The sequence below is a fragment of the Pyrus communis genome, chromosome 14 (assembly GCF_963583255.1).
Source record: "Pyrus communis chromosome 14, drPyrComm1.1, whole genome shotgun sequence".
NCBI classification, from domain to species: Eukaryota; Viridiplantae; Streptophyta; class Magnoliopsida; order Rosales; family Rosaceae; genus Pyrus; species Pyrus communis.
This window is the reverse complement of record NC_084816.1, coordinates 23,800,778-23,819,061: the sequence shown is the minus strand read 5'-3', so window position 1 is coordinate 23,819,061 and position 18,284 is coordinate 23,800,778. Positions and strand designations below refer to the sequence as shown.

The window sequence follows — 18,284 nt, the reverse complement described above, 5'->3', positions numbered from 1 at the left end:
TATTCTAATTTATTTATTTGAGTAACCACTATTAAATTAAAATATCTTTAAATTTAGGTTTTAAATCGTTGGTTACAAATGTTTAAATATAAATTATAATAGATTTTGCACGAAAAAATATATTTTGAAGAACATGAATATGATAGTTTTTTGATATGGTAAGAAATAAAAGAAAAATTAACAAAAATAAATAATAAAAAAATAAAAAAGAAAAAAATTGAAAAGGGCGGATCGGTATGATTAGAACGACTAATAAGCGGTTTTGTCGCTACATTTTTAGCAACTTTTTCAATAATAATCGGTAGGTGAGTACCGATCGTATCATTATCTATTTTATTTATTTATTTTTTTTGCTTTTTTTTTTTTTTCGATTGAATTTTTTTCCTTCCTACCTTACTTTATTTAGATTCAAGTACCTTTAGATTTATATTTATATCCTTGTTTTCGAGTGTGTTTTGACATGGATTGTAAGAAATTTTTTAACCACAAATACGTTTTGTAGAACATGAAGTGATGATAGTTTGGTGTTATGGTAAGGGAAAAAAAAAATTTAACAAAAAAAAACATAAAATAAATAAAATTGATGGTTTAGGCTTTAGGAGGGTATGGATAGTAATGGGTAAATGGTAGCGGATTGAAAAATTTGAAAAATTACATGTTGAGTTCGGCACGTTTCAGCACCCAGCGCGCTCGAACTTTTTTGGCTCACCGTAGCATGGCGGAGAAATTTTTTATTTTTCTTAAAGGGGGTTACTACGTTAAAAGTGATGACTTTAGTATAATTATGTCAGAGTTGATAGCGGATTACAAATGCCCCACCCCCAATAACAATGCGTTGTTCGGACAACCATGACTGACTCCTGAGATTAAAACTAAGTTCTATCCCATATTGATAGCGGCTTATAAATGCCAACCCCCTGCACCAATCTCAACTCATTTTAAAATCATGGTCAGTTGAGTTCTTTTCTAGTTTTCCACATCATGTATAAACTATCATAGCTTATTTTAAAATCATTGTCCATCCCTGATTTAACTTGTGACACTTCATATCGATAGAGTGCCACAAGCTAAACTAAAAGGGTAGATTCACGTTTCAAAATTCATTGTTGAGGGTAACAAAATGAGAAGCAAATAAAAACAAAGCGAAGAACAAAGAAATCACTCTCATAATATATAACTTTGTCACTCTGCTGTACAATTTGAAGAAGTGAAAATTACTAACCAACCACACCAAATTCCACCTCTTCCCTTGACTTCTTGTATCCCTAACAACCCATGTAGACTGTAAATATCTTACTAACTGTAGGAGATAAATGCAGATCCCAAGTCAGAACCTGCCCCCTTCCTTCAACAAACCAAACCCTAAATCTAAACTGAAAAAGTAAAAGTCAATTATTAATCTATATGTTTTTTTTTCTTCATATGGTTGTGATATCCGTACACCTCGCTTATCTTTTACATATTTCATGTTAATTTTTATCATTTGATCTTCTTCATTTCATTCGACCTGATGATCGGAAATTGAGAAGATTGTGTGGAAGGTAAAAAAAGGTGTGTAGATAGCACGCTCTTTTCATATATGTGGGATTTTCCGTATTCCTTTTGACTGGGAAGTAGGGTTTGTTATCTTGGTAACTTTTTGCTTCAGCTGCCTTCTTCTGCTGTTATTTTCTTCACCACAATTATCCACTTTTACAACATCAACTCTTACTATATGATGATCTGATGTCCCTTTGGAAGAAAACACTGAGTATGATCCAGGAACAAATTTGTAAGGTGAGTTTGCAGATGCTAATATATAATCTACTCTCGTTCCATACTTGCATGTTCCCTGCACACCTGCGTTAAAGTACAAATTTATGCATTTAGAAAAACAATAGCGCTCAAGCTCAAACCAGTTAATAAGTTAACATTAAGGTTTCGGGTTGGTTTACTTTGGCCTTTGGCAATCATAACTACTGACTCATATTCTCCTTCAAAGTCCCTTGCATCTGTGTACTGCTTGCTCTTCAAGTATCTCATTACTTCAACCTTAGGCCTTGGTTTACCCATATCCTCATAATACTGCAGCCAAAACAAATCAAAGCGTTGTTAGGTACATAATTTGTATTGTTCTTCTTTGAACATGACGTTCTTTTTATTTATTTATTAAAAGACGAACTGTCAAAAATATTGATAGATTACATGTTAATAACAAAATGTATAGATGTGTTATCCATACAAAATCGGTCCTTTTGGCAAAAACAGGAGGTCTTGCACAGAGACTTTCTGATAATTTGGAAGTGTCATCATGTCTCACCTTTACAATATCAGTCCATCTTTCTTGAGAGTAGTCTGACTCATCCAAAGAATTGAGGCCTCCAGCCAAGATGTGGGGCTCATTGCTTGATTGGATTATAGCATTAATCTGCCTCATCCTCCAGCCCTCATCAAGATGATCGAGGTGGGTGCAATGGAAGTTGACTTCTCCTGTTTCAGGAACATCAATAGTGGCCTTCAGGACATTCCTGTTTGTCATTTTCATCAAGCACCGAAAATTTGATTAATCTTTCTGCCTAACACGACAATATTCTAAACTACTTCACTACGAAAACGAGACTCTAACTTAGATGCAAGGAGTTGAACACATTGTCTTGACTAACTGGCCTAACATTGATTAACGTATTTCTAGTTAACAAGCAATATTCTAATTTACTCTCATTTAAACAAAAACTCGTACTGAGATGCAAGAGTGTGTACCACATGCTAGAGTGACCTCCATTCATCTTTATGCCTATTTTCACTTTTCACTTAAATGATTTAACTTAGCACTAATCATGATATTCTCATTGCTAACAGAAAAAGATGAGAAATGCTACAGGAATTTTTTCAAAAGTAAAATTCTTTATTAATTCACATTTAATATAAATTATCATACCAATATTATAAAATATTATGATAAATGTTCATATACAATTTCACTACGTTTCTCAAAAAATATATCACAAACAGTTAAGGGGAATGCTGTCTTTTCAATCATGCAAACTATTTAATTAATATAATCCACCTATATTGCAGACTTGCAGGGACACCTATGTATTCCTTACCTAACATTTACATTTTTAATACTTGTTAACAGCGATATTTCGCTTTCATTAAAAGGGAGCTTAAGGTTAGCAAAGTAGGATTAAGGCTTTCTAAAAAGATTTTCCCATCATTTGAAACCTTCCCCAAGAGAGCAACATCACTGGATAATAATACAAGCAATATCTTTCTCTGGTCCCAAATTCCAATCCATCAAGCACAATCTCAACTAAATTTTCAAGCAACACATACATATGTAAACTTGAGATTTTCTATGCAGTCGTAAGTTCGGTCAATTGGTCATATGTCAATGTAATCACCCTGTGCCGGCCGGATACTCTTCCCGTAAAATTAGAGTTGTTCAAACGCTCAAAAACTTGAGATTTATTTTCAGCTAAATACAAAGTCACCGCAAAATAAAATATTAAAAATTTCTAAATTTGGTAAACAACTCTGCAGAGCCAAGTAAAATTCCAAACAGACAGGCTGTATGGCAGCAGAAGCCTAGCAGGCATTCCAAGCACATATGGGCAAATGTTTCATGACTTTTATATGTATTTAATACAACTATTATCTCCCAGTCAGAAATATTAGTGTGAATATGTGTATTAATACAAGGATAATATTATTCAACATTCATTTTTATCTTTCACACACTCATGTTATCTTTTAACCGTTAGTATTTTTCAATTCATTCAATTCGACGACCAAAAATTTAGAGGCGTATGAAAAGTAAAAATAGATGCGTGGATAAAACTAACCTAAAGACAATTATCATCTCACATTTAACATGATGATTGTATTAAATACATGTAAGTATTGTAGTCAATACCTAATTTCAGATTGTAATTTATAGTAAAGTTTAGAACTTTATAATAATTGATGACTATGAAAGAAAAAGAAGAAGAAAAAAAGTGAAAATGTCTTTACATTTGTTTTTGCAAAGTTTGGGACCATAAACTTCGCATTCAATTGAAAGAGATTTGCTTTGGACATAGACCACTTTAATTAGTCAACATAAAAGCATCATAATGATTATCTCAATCACAAAACGTATATTCATGCACTATCACATAAAAAATAAAAAATAAACAGAAGATTTTGAATGAATAATATTAATAGTGCGGTTAAGAAATAGACGTTAAGAATTAGAGTGTTAATATGTCATCGATCATTTTTATTTATTTTTTTATTAAAAACTAACGTTCTGCATAGATAATTTTTTCTACTTTCACATGAAAAAGAAAGAAAGAAAAAACTGAGGATTTTATTTAGTCAAGTTAATAGTCCGGCTATAAATCTGCGCAGAAAATCTCTTACCTGAAATCGGTGTCATCGAAGATTTTCTCGACCTTGGACCGCTTAATCGGCCATTTCGACAAGATGGCGTTGCCGTACTCCGGGGCCCAGCTCTCGGCAAAAACATAGTTCATCCCCAACGCCGCCGCCAAGTCTGACAGCGGCTTCATATCCTTCTCCTCCTCCGCCTTCACATCCTGCAGCGCCAGAACATCAGCATCCAGCTCTCTCAAAACTTCAAGAACCGTCCGATGACTTCTGTACAAATCTCCATCCGCCGTCGCCCCACTTCTCAAAACTGCCGAAAACCTCACCCTCGACGATCTCAGAGGAGATTTTCCAGTTACCGGAGAGAAAGCATCTTCCTTTGCTCTGCCTTCCGAAAAGCTCAATTGCCAGTTTTTCAGCAGGGAAATCTCGTTATCCGGAAGATTGATCGAAACCCTTAACTTGGATTTCGAAAACTTCTGCTGCTTCGTGAGATTCTCCGAGTTGTTCATCGAATTCGGATGCAGAGGACTCTGTTTCAGAATACTCTTCGGACGTTCGCTTCCCGAAGACTTTGTTCGACTGACGTGTTTATGAATCTTCAAGCTACCACCTCCATTTTCGCCGTCCAAGTTCCCGAATTTCTCGGCTTTGGGAACCGCCGGTGCCATTGAGAAGAGGGCGGCGTTGAAAGTCGCCACCCGAATCGGCCGCTCTTTTTTTAAGTCGGTATTGGGGTGTACTGCCGCCGGCGCATGAGTGCCACTGGCTTCATTTTCGGGTTGGGATTTTCTGGAGCTTGTTTTTCCGAAAACTTTTATGACGACTTTGGGGCGGGAGCGGCGGCAGACCCGCCAGCCGAGGCGGGAGCAGAGGCGGAGGAGCTTCCTGCTGAGGAGTTTGAGCATTGTGGTGGTGTTTTTGTTGGTGGGAGTTAGAGAGAGCATATGAGGATTTTTAAAGGGAGGGAATTGGACAAGAAAGCTGTAGAGTTGTTTTCAGCTGAGGCTCTGTGAGGATTGTTTGTTAGGCATGAATTTTGTGGGAGTGCGAAGAGATTCGTTTAATGACTTGAGTTTTGTTGAAAGGTGAAACGGGTTGGTGACACTTGGCAGTCAAACATGGGTTGAATATTTTTTAAGGTTGGGATGATTTTACCTAAGTTAGTCACACATATACGCTTTCTTTGCCGTTAAGTTTAAATTCTTTATTTGTGATTCAGTTTAATTTACGAGAAATGCAAATGCGATTAAAGTTAGACTTTTTATGAACTCTTCGTCGTATTATTTTTTTTGAAACATTGTTTTATAATATTGACGAGAACTGTGTCACAAAGATGAGGTGGAGGAGAGTCCATAGAGAGTTTTACTTTTGAAAGAATCTTATTGGCATTTCTCTTTATTTATAACAAGTTTATACTTAAAAAAGTTAGAAATCAAAATAATTTTGATTTTTCAATTCCTCTTGTACGTTAAAATATGAGTACTTAAATAATTTCAATTTCTAAGTTCTCTACATGAGAAATGCTAAATGAACTCTCTTAAAATGGGACTTATGTCATCTCATAATTTAACGTTAATGCCCGAGTCAACATTATAAAATATTGTGCCAAAAATATGAGGTGACAGAAAGTCTATAGAGAGTCTTACTTTTGAGATAGTTTCCTTAGCATTCCTTTCTCTACACATGAAATTGAAAAAATGGTGAGTTCTAACTTGAAATCTGTAATCAAACACTTAAAAATTATCCAATCAATTAGGAGGACTAGTTCCATTCACATTCTTCTTTCCTTTTCCCAGTTGATGACTTCTATAGACCACGTAAATATAGAGGTGCTGTTTGGTGGATTGGATGAGATAGGTTGTTATTAATTAAAATAGACTTAAGTCCAATTTGTTGTTTGTTGTGTCAAAATATGAGATCGACAGAACTAAACATGATAGGTTATTAATCTACAATAGAGTGGGTTATCTAACATATCCTTATACATGAGCTACAAATTATGTCTTATAAATCTTTGCCAATCTAATTTCATCTCTACAATCTCAATCTCATCCAGCTCACCACACAGGCCAAAGTGTAGACTACTGCTCAAATTGTTGTAGAGAATTATACTGAAGTACTATAACGAGATATAACTCATTCATGCATTATAACATGAGTAGATACATATGGATACCATAATTTTTTGTTTGTTGAAAAAGATGTTTTATTCACAACACAACCTATAAAGAAAAATTAAATGGGCTCTAAGCTTTATAAAAACAAAAATAATCAACATTATAAAAGATTAGCATATACGAAATATATCAACTTTATCGTGCATTTATATTCAACATACAAGATACTTAGGTTCGCCTTTGAGATTTTAAGGGTCTTGTGCAGAAGATAGTAAATGGACTCGTGTAAAAACTCTTGCTAGAAAGCTAATTTATATGTCAATAGTTGTATTAATAAGGATTTAATAGGAGTATTATTACTTGAGTTATAGTCCACATCAAACAAAATCATGAAAATAATTAAATAGAAACAAAATTTGGACAAAGTCGGCAAAACTAAACTAAAAACATAAAACTGATTTCTCTCATGCATATCGATGTCATGTTTCTCGCATTCACATGTAGAACCTAGAAAATTTTCCAAACCGGCACATATGTATATGATATCATATTTTAGGGGACTTTAAGATTGGAAATTTGAAAGCCCTGTACAAAGGCACTCATTGCACCTGCCCAAAACCACCACAGGAAATAATTATACCAAGTAATTATATTCTAATTCCATACAAAAATGTTTGGAGAAGGTGAAATCCTACAATCCTATTCCCAACTGCTCTGTATAAAGAAAGAAATGGTGATGAAATTTATACTATTTAGGGTTTATATACAGCCTGCCTAGTTGTATATTGGACTCTAGAGACATGTTGCTCGGTCTGGGATTTAGATTAAGATAATGTATATTAATTTTTTAGTAATGACGTCGGTCCAAAAATAAAGACAGAAAAAGAAATGTAAATAATTATTAATTATTATTTGAGGAAAAGAAAAAGAAAAAGGAATATGAAAAGTAAGAACCCGACAACTACAGCCTACAGGCCATGCATTGCATGCAAGTAGGATTCTTTTTGGGAACGCCACGTCACCCGAAATCCGGCGTATCCAACTCTCCTGTGCAAGCCTAGTGGCAGCTGGATGCTGGGAGTGGAGCCCAGTAATTTGAGAGTGAGGTGGTGTGTGGGGCCTCTGCGCTCCTGCTCTCATCATTCCTTAAATCCGAAGGCCCACTATTTTAGAAGCATACGTATGTATACGCATATGAAACTAACGTCGCCTTCTTATTAAATATGTTATGTTGTAAAATTACCAATTTAAGTTACACGAAATAAGAAGTCAAATATCTGACACGGTTACAATTCTACTGATCTTGGCTTCACTAAGGCCCTGTTGGTAATGTTTTTTTTGTTTGACAAAAACTGCTTAACTTTCAAATTAATAATAAACGTTTCGTAAAAATAAAATATTTTGCTTATTTCTAAAACAATGGCTTCCAAAACAGCAGTTTAAATGCAACTTGTAAGTTGTTTTAATATAAAGTTGAGTTGGGCTTTCAATGAATTAATTTTTGAAAATCATATTATTTATCTTTCTACGTACATTCTCTCCAATAGAGAACATTGACCGCCATCATTTACTGCTGGAACCATTAACCTTACATTAATAGCGTAATTAATCATCGTTGTCACCACGACCACCGTCATCACCACCGCAATCACTGGCACCACAACTGTCAAAACCATCGTTGCCATTACCACCACCATAAACTACCATCGCCGCCGCCACCACCACAACTGGCACCAGAGCTACCACCACCACAAAAATATATTATATTGAATTAATGTACCTAAATGTGTGTACCAAAATGTATTATATTGAATTAATATACTTAAATGTTTGTATCGAAATGTATGTACCAAAATATGTGTACCTAAATGTATGCAACAAATTGTATTATAATGAATTTAATGCACCTAAATGAAGAAGACAAAGTATATCGAAATATATTGTATAACAAAAATTAGTTTGCCTAAATGTTTACAACAAAATATATTAAGATGAATGAAATGAAAATGAAAATGAAAATGAAATATAATTAATACATTAAAATTAAGAAGAAAAATAAGAAATAATTAAAACATCAAAATATAATTAATAAATGAGGTGATTAATGTATCAAGAAACTAAAATTAGATTGTGTTCTTACTCATGGTTTTAGTCTAAAAGTCATATTTGCTAAGGATTAGAATAAAGTTTCCTAGTACTATAACTATCTTACTTTTACATTAAAATTTACCAAATACTTTTACTGTCACATCCCGACCCGGGGCGGATCACTTCCTGGGCCCGCTCCACCACCGTAGCACGATATTGTCCGCTTTGGGCTTACCATTCCCTCACGGTTTTGTTTTTGGGAACTCACGAGCAACTTCCCAGTGGGTCACCCATCCTGGGATTGCTCTAGCCCCCTTCTCGCTTAACTTCGGAGTTCCTACGAAACCCGAAGCCAGTGAGCTCCCAAAAGGCCTAGCGCTAAGGTAGGGATGGGAATATACATTTAAGGATCACTCCCCTGGGTGATGTGGGATGTCACAATCCACCCCCCTTAGGGGCCCGACGTCCTCGTCGGCACACCACGACCAGGGATTGGCTCTGATACCAAATTGTCACATCCCGACTCGGGGCGGATCACTTCCCTGGCCCGCTCCACCACCGTAGCACGATATTGTCCGCTTTGGGCTTACCATTCCCTCACGGTTTTGTTTTTGGGAACTCACGAGCAACTTCCCAGTGGGTCACCCATCATGGGATTGCTCTAGCCCCCTTCTCGCTTAACTTCGGAGTTCCTACGAAACCCGAAGCCAGTGAGCTCCCAAAAGGCCTCGCGCTAAGGTAGGGATGAGAATATACATTTAAGAATCACTCCCCTGGGCGATGTGGGATGTCACATTTACATTGCTTTTCATAATTACAATACTTTTAAAAATATAGCTTATCAAACGTTCAACTACTCAATTTTAAAATTAATTATTCTTAAAATACAATAGAAACAATTTTTTTCTTAAAAAACACAACAATTCCAAATTTTCTCTAAACCTATTACGATGAAATTCCTTATACGTAAATGTCACCCTGTGATATGTTGACACATTTGGCAATACCTACAAAACGAGAAGATCTTACCTACAACTTGGATGCCTTTGTCAATACGTAAAAAAAATTAATTTATAACTTAAGATACCGTCCTAAAAACATCTTGAAATAAATAAGTCCCTCTCCTCCAAAATACGCTCCCATGACTACGACTGGCATTAGCCTTCAAAATACAGATATAAAATGGTGACAACATATTAGAAAAGCAAAGATTGCCAGACAAAAATGGAACCCGCGTTCTCTGAAAGTAGAGAAATATTAAATGAGGGTAGGGAAGGGAGGCACATATAATTACATACACGCATATATGAAAGATTAGGTGAGTTGGGGATTTGTTAATTTATGAATTAATGGGGTGACTTATTTTGTGGGTCTAGCTGGATTTGATGCATCAAGAAAGATGCCGATTGCATGGCTTTGGACCCATAAGCACTTTTGTTTTCAACAAAAACATGACAGTTTTTTCTGTTGTCCCCACGTATACCTAAGCATTCATATCATACTGTTCTACTCAGATATACCCGAATATTAGAATTTTCGATCGTTCAGTATTAAAAGTGCAGTTTAATTTCGGGTCTTTCACTTTTGAACGACAGAGAAGATCATTCAGAATGTATACTTAAGTTCATCTCCTTGTCCTTGTCTCTGTTCTTCTTGTTTGCTAGAGATCACGGGATTGTCTCTGTTCTTGTTGTTTGCAAGAGATCACGGGAAGTAGGGTTTTTCAGTTTTGGTTTTTAGCAGAGGTGAACTTTTTACTTTCTGGGCACAATTTCATCATTTGACCTAACATTGCAGGTAGAGGTGACAAATCAATTTATTGGGTTGTTAATGAGTACCTGTTAAGACCCATTTAGTTTGTTTTCAACTTACCACATCACTATCGCTACCAATCTTACTTTTATATTATGATGATATCAAATTAAATGGGTCTTAACGAGTATCCATTATAACCCAGTGAGTTGATTTGCTACTTCTAATTGCAGGTTCTATAGTGGTTTGGTGCCATAATATGTGAGTTTTTTTTCTTCCACAATTCAGTCCGTTAACCATGCCAAATCAAAAGTTCCTATTCTAAATCATTCTACTCTTGTGAAACTCTAGTGTAATTAAGAAGAGTAAACACATTGTTCTAATCAACTGACCTAACTGAGGTCTGCTCAAAATTTTGGGATTAAACTATAATCATCTTTGGCATGACAAAGAAATACAAGTCAGAGTCAGATCAAGAAATATATTCAATATGATTGTGTAAGAGAATAAATATTGATTGGCAGTGCATCATGATGAGCAGTTAGTAATATAGTAGGTAGCATTTTTTTGAGAAAATGAACCATTCATTGGCCTATTTATGGCCAGAGGTTTCAATGGTGTGGGGGTGATGTTTCTCCCACCTTCAATTTGATGGATATACGTACATGCATAATTCACATGGCCAGTGGCCCAAAGAATTGCAAATTTATGAGTCCTTAATTTATTTACTCTTAAATAGCAGAAATTTCGTTTATGTATATGCCTACCTCATGCCTACAAGGGCCATAATACCGGGATTGGGATTCTGTAACATCCCATATCGTCCAGGGGAGTGGATCCTGTAAGCCTTATATATATATTCTCATCTTTACCTAGCACGAGATCTTTTGGGGACTCACTGGTTTCGGGTTCCATCGGAACTCTGAAGTTAAGCGAGTTCAGGCAAGAGCATTCCCAGGATGGGTGACCCACTGGGAAGTTCTCGTGTGAGTTCCCATAAACAAAACCGTGAGGGCGTGGCTGGGGCCCAAAGCGGACAATATCGTGCTACGTTGGAGTCGAGCCAAGGATGTGGTGGGGGCCCAAGCCGGGATGTGACAATTTGGTATAAGAGCCAATCCCTAATTGGAAGTGTGCCGACGAGGATGTCGGGCCCCTAAGAGGGGTGGATTGTAACATCCCATATTGCCCAGGGAAGTGGATCATGTAAGCCTTATATGTATATTCTCATATCTACCTAGCATGAGGCTTTTTGGGTACTCACTGGCTTCGGGTTCCATCGGAACTCCGAAGTTAAGCGAGTTCGGGCTAGAGCATTCCCAGGATGGGTGACCTACTGGGAAGTTCTCGTGTGAGTTTTCAGAAACAAAATTGTGAGGGCGTATCGTGCTACGGTGGGGTTGAGCCCGGGATGTGGTGGGGACCCAGGGCGGGATGTGACAGATTCACTCTGGATTGAAGTCCGCTGATCGAGAGATCCAAACTGTTCAAGAGAGAGAGAAAGAGATTTGGATCGTTCAAGTTTTTGAATTTTTGTAAAGTGGGTTAGTGAAATGGGCTAATGGAAGCTTAGGATTGAAATTGAGCGGTCTGGATTGTTCAAGAGAGAAAAAGAAATTTGAGCCGTTCAAGTTTTTTTGTTTTTTTGAAGTGAGCCACTGAAATGAGATAATGGGGACCATAGGATTGAAATTGAGTGGTCCATACACATAGATTAAGAATGGATCTCATTCCATGATATTGGACCCCAATTTTTTATTTTTTAGTACATCGATATTTTCTTACTAGGGGGAGGGGGAGTTCGGCTAAGCCACACAATGGGCAACCTAATTTAGTATTGAATTCGTCATCCACGATATTCGAACCTAAGACCTGTCACGTCTAAGCGAAAAGGAATATCACCAGATCGTAGTACTAAATGACATTGGACCCAAAAAATTAAATCTGCTAGAATCACTTTAGCTTTATTAGGTTTGGCTATAATCATCATAACTTATTAATATTTCCATTGATTACTGTCCTCAATCCTAATATAGGGTCCACTGTATTAACTAGATCATGTATTCATGTTGCTTAAAGTTAGTTAATACGACTAATGTCATTGATTTAACACATGATGTTACTGATTGATGTGTTATGACATAAATGATGCTACCGCGACATACTTTATAGAGTTGTCTTTTTCTTTGATACAAGCGATATTTTTCTATAAGTAAATAATTTCATAAAAAGGAATTACTAGCTTTCTGATAGGAAATTATGAGACTTCAAAATGTGTAAGAGTGCATAGAAGTAGAACCTCCAGAAGTCCAGCAGAATTAAACCAAAATAAAAAATAAAAAACAAAAAACAAATCGTCGACAGCAGGGTTCGAACCTGCGCGGGCGAAGCCCAACAGATTTCAAGTCTGTCTCCTTAACCACTCGGACATATCGACTTCTTGTCAATACCTTCAAATAATTTTATAATAAAAGCGTTGAATTACGATTTAAAAGGCTTCACATTTGTCTGTGCCGTCGTGCCGAGGATTAGATTGGAAAGCTTATAATATTCAAGATATGTTAAATGTAGAGGTGAATGATTTTTTTTTCTATTGCGAGGGTTAGATTGTAATACGTATTCTAGTTCGGACGAAATTTCTTTAGTTCTTCCTTTAACATACCTTGCAAACCGTAGATTATCTAATCCAACCCAATCTTGGGTATCAAGACATGAAAAATATAAACAGTAAGTTCTTTTTGTTTTGTTTGAGGTAAGAAAAATGAAAAACTAATGAAAAGAACTTGAAAATTTTGAGTTTTAACGATAAGGACAAAATAAGGGATAAAATAAATAGTACCAGGATGAACTTTTTAGTGTAAAAATATGATTTTTCATTAAAATAATCAGTACCGTGAGTTTTTTTGTTAAAGTTCCCTAAAAATCAGGTTGAACAGAAACAGAATAAATGGGGCATTGCAAAAGGTAAATTTCATATTTATAAAAAGAAAAAAAAAACATCCTACCCTCTTCTCTATCTATTTCTTTTTAGAGCTAAACCATTTGAACTGTGAGTCTGTGACTTAGAAAAGAAAAGAAAGACAAAATCCACCATAGCATGAATGTGTTTAACTAAGTTCCCTCCATTGATCCAGTCACCGTTCTCGCTACAAGGTTTACACGCTAAGGATGAGCATACTGCACGTTGATCCTCTGCTGAATCAGGGTCCTACAAGAAGGGCAATCCTTCATTCCTTGTTTCTTGTGAAGCTCATTGCAATTTGCACAAACAACCTGATGTGCACACGGAAGGAACACCACCGACATCTCCTCAGATAGGCACATCACACACTCGCGGTCCTGTCTCAAGTCCTGGGAATTCTTTACCTTCTTGAGGCTGGTAAAGTTTTGGTTTCCCTTTGTTGCCATCCCACTTTTTCTGTCCGACGGGGAACCTCCAAAGCTTCCGGCAGCTCCCCTTCTTAGTGCTGCAATTCTAGTGGAGTCGGACTTCAACTTAAGTTCTGATAACTTGCTCTCAACTTTTCTGATGTCTTCCATATACTCCTGCATATCATATTCTGCGCTCAGTTTGATCCCGTCCTCCTCCAATTTTGTCAAAGCTTCATGTTGTTCTCTGTCTTTTCTTATGAAGTCGGCCTGCGCAAGTATTTTCTCCTTTTCTATCTTCTCCCTTTTCCATCTAGCCTGTAAAATTTAGTAGTACATGTGAGAAATAACAACCAGAACATCAACGTATATTACCAAATATGCAACTGACCATAACATTATACCAGTAAAAATTTGAATGGAAGAAAGCTAGTATTACATGTGTTTGCCTCTTTACTAAAAAATTTCTTTGTTTCTTCACTCTAAAAACAAGCTTCCTTATTAATTATTATGCTCAGTGAGAAGAACTGTTGAGTTAGCGGCACCACAAGCAAACAATTTTCTGATAAACAAGGCCCCACGACTTTTTTCATGAATTTATTCCCTTGTTCACCAGTATCCCACAAGTGAGCTCACATAACATAACTTTGAAAGTTAACTGTTATATCTACACGTTGAAGAAGCGTACCTCGATTTGAAGATGGACATTTTTTGCCTTGCCTAAATCCTGTTGCAGTGCAGCCACCTTCTTCTTTCCTGTCTCAAGCTCTTCCTTCAATGCGCTCCTCTGCCCCTCCCATGCCCGGGCCTTTTTCAGTGCATTCTGCTCCCTCTCTAATGCTTCCTGGTGACGTGCAGTCGAATCTATAGCCATTCTTTTGGCAGTACTCCTCTCCTCTTTCAGAGCGGAATTCTCCAACTCAAGCCTACAGATATTAGAGGTAGCTTTCTCAACCTGGTCAGTTGCATTATTTAAGGCATTCTCCAACTCAGAGATTCTCTTCACGGTGTTCTCCTCCAACATCTGTTTCTCTTTTTTAAATTTCTCTGCTTCTGCCTTCTCTTGCCTCAGTATTTTAAGTTCAGGTCGTTCCTTACTAAGCCTACGAGAAACCTGCATAATCTTCTCATTGGCCCAATTAGTCCAGCTTTCTAGTTCATTCTGCAGCTCCTCAAGCTGAGGAACTAGTTTTAAAATCAGTTCATCCTTCTCATCTTGCGCGACATACATTCCTAGAGATTTATCATATGGGATGCCAGCACGGTAATCAAGAGGAACAAGACCCTTTAGCCGAGGAGCTACCTTCAAAAACAGCTCATCGATCTCATCTTTTGGGATATTCTTTCCTGGAGACTTGTCATCACATGGCAAGCTAGCACAGCAATCATGAGTCTTGGGGGATGGGGAGATGCCAACCGGGGTATTGGCCTTAGGTCCAGATTTGTTTTCCAAACAAGACTCCTGGGAAAGATTGGGATCTGTGGATCGCAAGTAAGATATAGGTAATGTTACTGTGCCACCTGTTGCTAGTGAAGCAGATGAAATCTTGGTTGAAGCACTATGTCTTCCATCTGAAGAAGGGATGGCGGATCCAGCTTCGGCACTCAACTTTGAGGATGCAACTGTTGCTCGTCCTCCGGGAATTTCAGATGGAGGCTTTAGCCTCTTCTCCAGAACAAAACCACCAATCGTGACTTTCCCTGATTTGAAGCCTCCTCTTTTCCCATAAGCGCTGTAATTTCGATCCGTATGGAAGGACTTCTTACGAAGTGCTGCTAATTCTTTCTTGGTGCGCCCTGTTAGACCAGCTCCTGACTTTTCTTCAGAGGTGTATGTCTGAGATTTTGATTGGACATTTTCCCCAGTGAATCCTAAGCATTTTTCCAGACTATCTAGCATAGATGACAAACTATCTTTCTCAGGGGTTACCTCTTCAGGTGCATGAGAATGCGTGCTGTTGGAATGGAAACGGAAACTTCCAAATTTGAGTGTTTCAGGAGGATTGCTTTGAGCATGGGCAGGCAGTGGCTTTGAGGAATTGGCTTCATCGGGATTTGGAAGAATGGTTTCAGAGCTATTTGCCTCTGAGCTTAATTGGGGAGAAGAAGAATCAGCAGATTCTTCAAAACCAAGAGCACTAAATGGATCTCCTTCCGATGTGCAGGCTAGCAAAATGTTTAAGTCACATATCAACAGCCACCACATTGCTTCCGCAACTGATAAGGATAGCCTTACCTCCCTAACCACACTGATCATTTCTACCATTGTGTATTCCACCAGGTGCTGCAAATTAACAAACTGATCATTTGAAGCATCAATATCTTTTTCTTTCTTAAGAAATTTCAGGGTATCACTAACAATATTTGCTAGAGGGTCTTTACCGCCAATGTAAAGGCCGCTTCTCGAAACAGCCTTTTCAGCAACCTCCTCACTGTACCCATGTTCAGCAACCTGCTTAATTGCACTCCGGAAAATTGCTTGCAAATAAGACTGTAGTAGTTCTTCAAGCTGGCAAGCAATTGGGTCATCCCAATCTGCACACTCAAAAGCTCCCACTTCCACTTCTTCTGGCTGAACCACCCCCTCCTCAGCTAACACATTGTCACTCAATTTTCGACATTCCTCTGAAGGTAATTCGCTCTGAGGGGTTACGGTTAGGGGCGAACCAGGGTTAGTTGCATTCTGCGGGGAAGGGTCAGCTTTTCTCTTGTTCTTACTGCCTTTTCCTAAGGATGTCCCTTTGCCTTTTCCGGTACCACTGTTGACCATTTTTATCATACTAAGAACAACAAGAACTCACTCCGCAGTATTTTGCACCGGTCGACCCTAAATTAATTAACCCTACACAACCCAACCAACAAAACAAATAAATATACCAAAAAAAAATGACAAAAGCTGACAATTTTAACAAAAAGAACATCAAAAAATTGTCAAAAGATAAAATGTACAACCATATTCTCAAACATTTTTTTCACAGACAATCACTAAAAATTAAATTCTTCGATGTATCAAGGAAATAATTACAAACAACAAGATATGTATGCATTCCTTAGTCTTCAAGTTCAATTAAAAATCAACAAGAAATACTATCAAATTTCATACCTCTGAGCTACTAAGCGAGAACAAATAGGCACAAAAAGAACATCTCCTAGAAGCACTTAAATCGTAAGAAAGTTGGAAAACAAACGGATTAAGCGCAACCCAATTAGCTAAACCCAGCAAAAATCCAATAACGCATGCAGCCACACAAGTCCAACTGTTGAAATACCAACCCATTTCTCCAAAAGCATCAGAAACTCGACTCCCATTTCACAAAACCCACAAAAATTTGATCCCTGTGGGTGCAAAATCTTAAACATATACAGCAAAAAATATGAACCCATATGAAGTAAAAAAAAAAAAGGATTTTTATACCCAAATTGAAGAGAAACGTACCGGACGAGCAAAGTTGTGGGGCTGGGGAGTGGCTAGGAGGGGGGGAGAGAGAGAGGGAGAGAGAGAGAGAGAGGGGTAAGAGAGTGAGCTTCTGCACTGAGTCAGTGTCTGGGGTTTTGGGGATGGTTTAGCATGGAAGAGCCACATAACAAAATAAAATTGGTCCCTTGCTTTGCTCTTGGCGTCTTTAGGCCTAATTTTGGCTTTTTTTTGTATAGAAAGAGTTATAATGCGTAGACCCTCGTATCAATTAGGATGGCGATTTTCACACGCTCGTTTTTTATTCTGCAATTTTATTCTTGTTCGTTGATTTTATTTTGATCACTAAACACCAACTTACTTATGCAACCTTGAGATGCACAAATTCCAATCATTCAATCAATGTATTTTTTTGCTCCCACGTGAGTTCTTGGCTTTCTCTACGTTTACTAATATAGAATGAAAAGGTATGCGAATTTTACATTACAATCTTTAATTTAATGCATGAAATTCATGAATATATTAATTAGAAAGTAGTTGAGCACGCATGATTTTACGAATTAAAATTAATGCTAAATACGGATTTGCACTATTTGTAGAAGGGCATATCCACCTTCAACACCAATGTTATAATTAGGTGCATGCATTAGAACAAAATTGATGCTAAATAGGGATGATTAAAATGTTAGGTTTTGAGGGACCAAATGAAGTTAATTTAGAGTAAGCATAAGCAAAGACAAATTTGGAAAGTAAACATTATTGTTATTTTTCATATCCATGTTGATCCAGATGCAATGATTAAATTGCATTAATTACCTATGGAAAAAAAAAAAATGTAACACCTGAATAATTAAAGGGAATCTCTACACCTATACAGTTTAGGAAAGCGTTTATTTATGGTCATTACCCTATTTATCAGTATTTGATGAGTTTAAATTTTGAGATTTGTGTATATCCACTATATCTTAAAATTAAACTAATCTAACGATGATAAATATAGTGTGAGCACTCCCATTTAAGAAAATGATTATCTAAGGATAGTAGTTGTTGGTTTTTATTTTTGGACTCATTTTGTATATTATTTGATTTAAAAGACAATTTCTTACATTTCTTTTTGGAAGATAATCTCTATAAAGTCTATCTCAAACTGTCTAGATTATTACCTGTAGTTAAAATAGAAATAAATTCTA

General features: G+C 36.9%; 2 protein-coding genes and 1 non-coding gene across 3 annotated transcripts; all 3 read right to left on the bottom strand.

The window, feature by feature from the left end:
- Nucleotides 1-1,165: 1,165 nt before the first annotated feature.
- LOC137716320 (uncharacterized) lies at nt 1,166-5,392 on the bottom strand. The gene is made up of 4 exons (XM_068455758.1): nt 4,384-5,392; nt 2,300-2,507; nt 1,935-2,064; nt 1,166-1,839 (listed from the first exon to the last, which is right to left on the bottom strand). The coding sequence occupies exons 1-4, from the start codon at nt 5,295-5,297 to the stop codon at nt 1,574-1,576; spliced, it is 1,518 nt and encodes a 505-aa protein (XP_068311859.1). The 5' UTR covers nt 5,298-5,392; the 3' UTR covers nt 1,166-1,573.
- Nucleotides 5,393-12,665: 7,273 nt separating this feature from the next.
- TRNAS-UGA (transfer RNA serine (anticodon UGA)) lies at nt 12,666-12,747 on the bottom strand. Its single transcript has one exon. It is a non-coding gene; the product is annotated as a tRNA-Ser (tRNA).
- A 573-nt stretch (nt 12,748-13,320) lies between these two features.
- Nucleotides 13,321-16,449, bottom strand: LOC137714102 (putative E3 ubiquitin-protein ligase RF298). The gene is made up of 2 exons (XM_068453391.1): nt 14,368-16,449; nt 13,321-13,997 (listed from the first exon to the last, which is right to left on the bottom strand). Exons 1-2 carry the CDS (start codon nt 16,447-16,449, stop codon nt 13,473-13,475), a joined length of 2,607 nt encoding a protein of 868 aa, XP_068309492.1. The 3' UTR covers nt 13,321-13,472.
- Nucleotides 16,450-18,284: the final 1,835 nt, after the last annotated feature.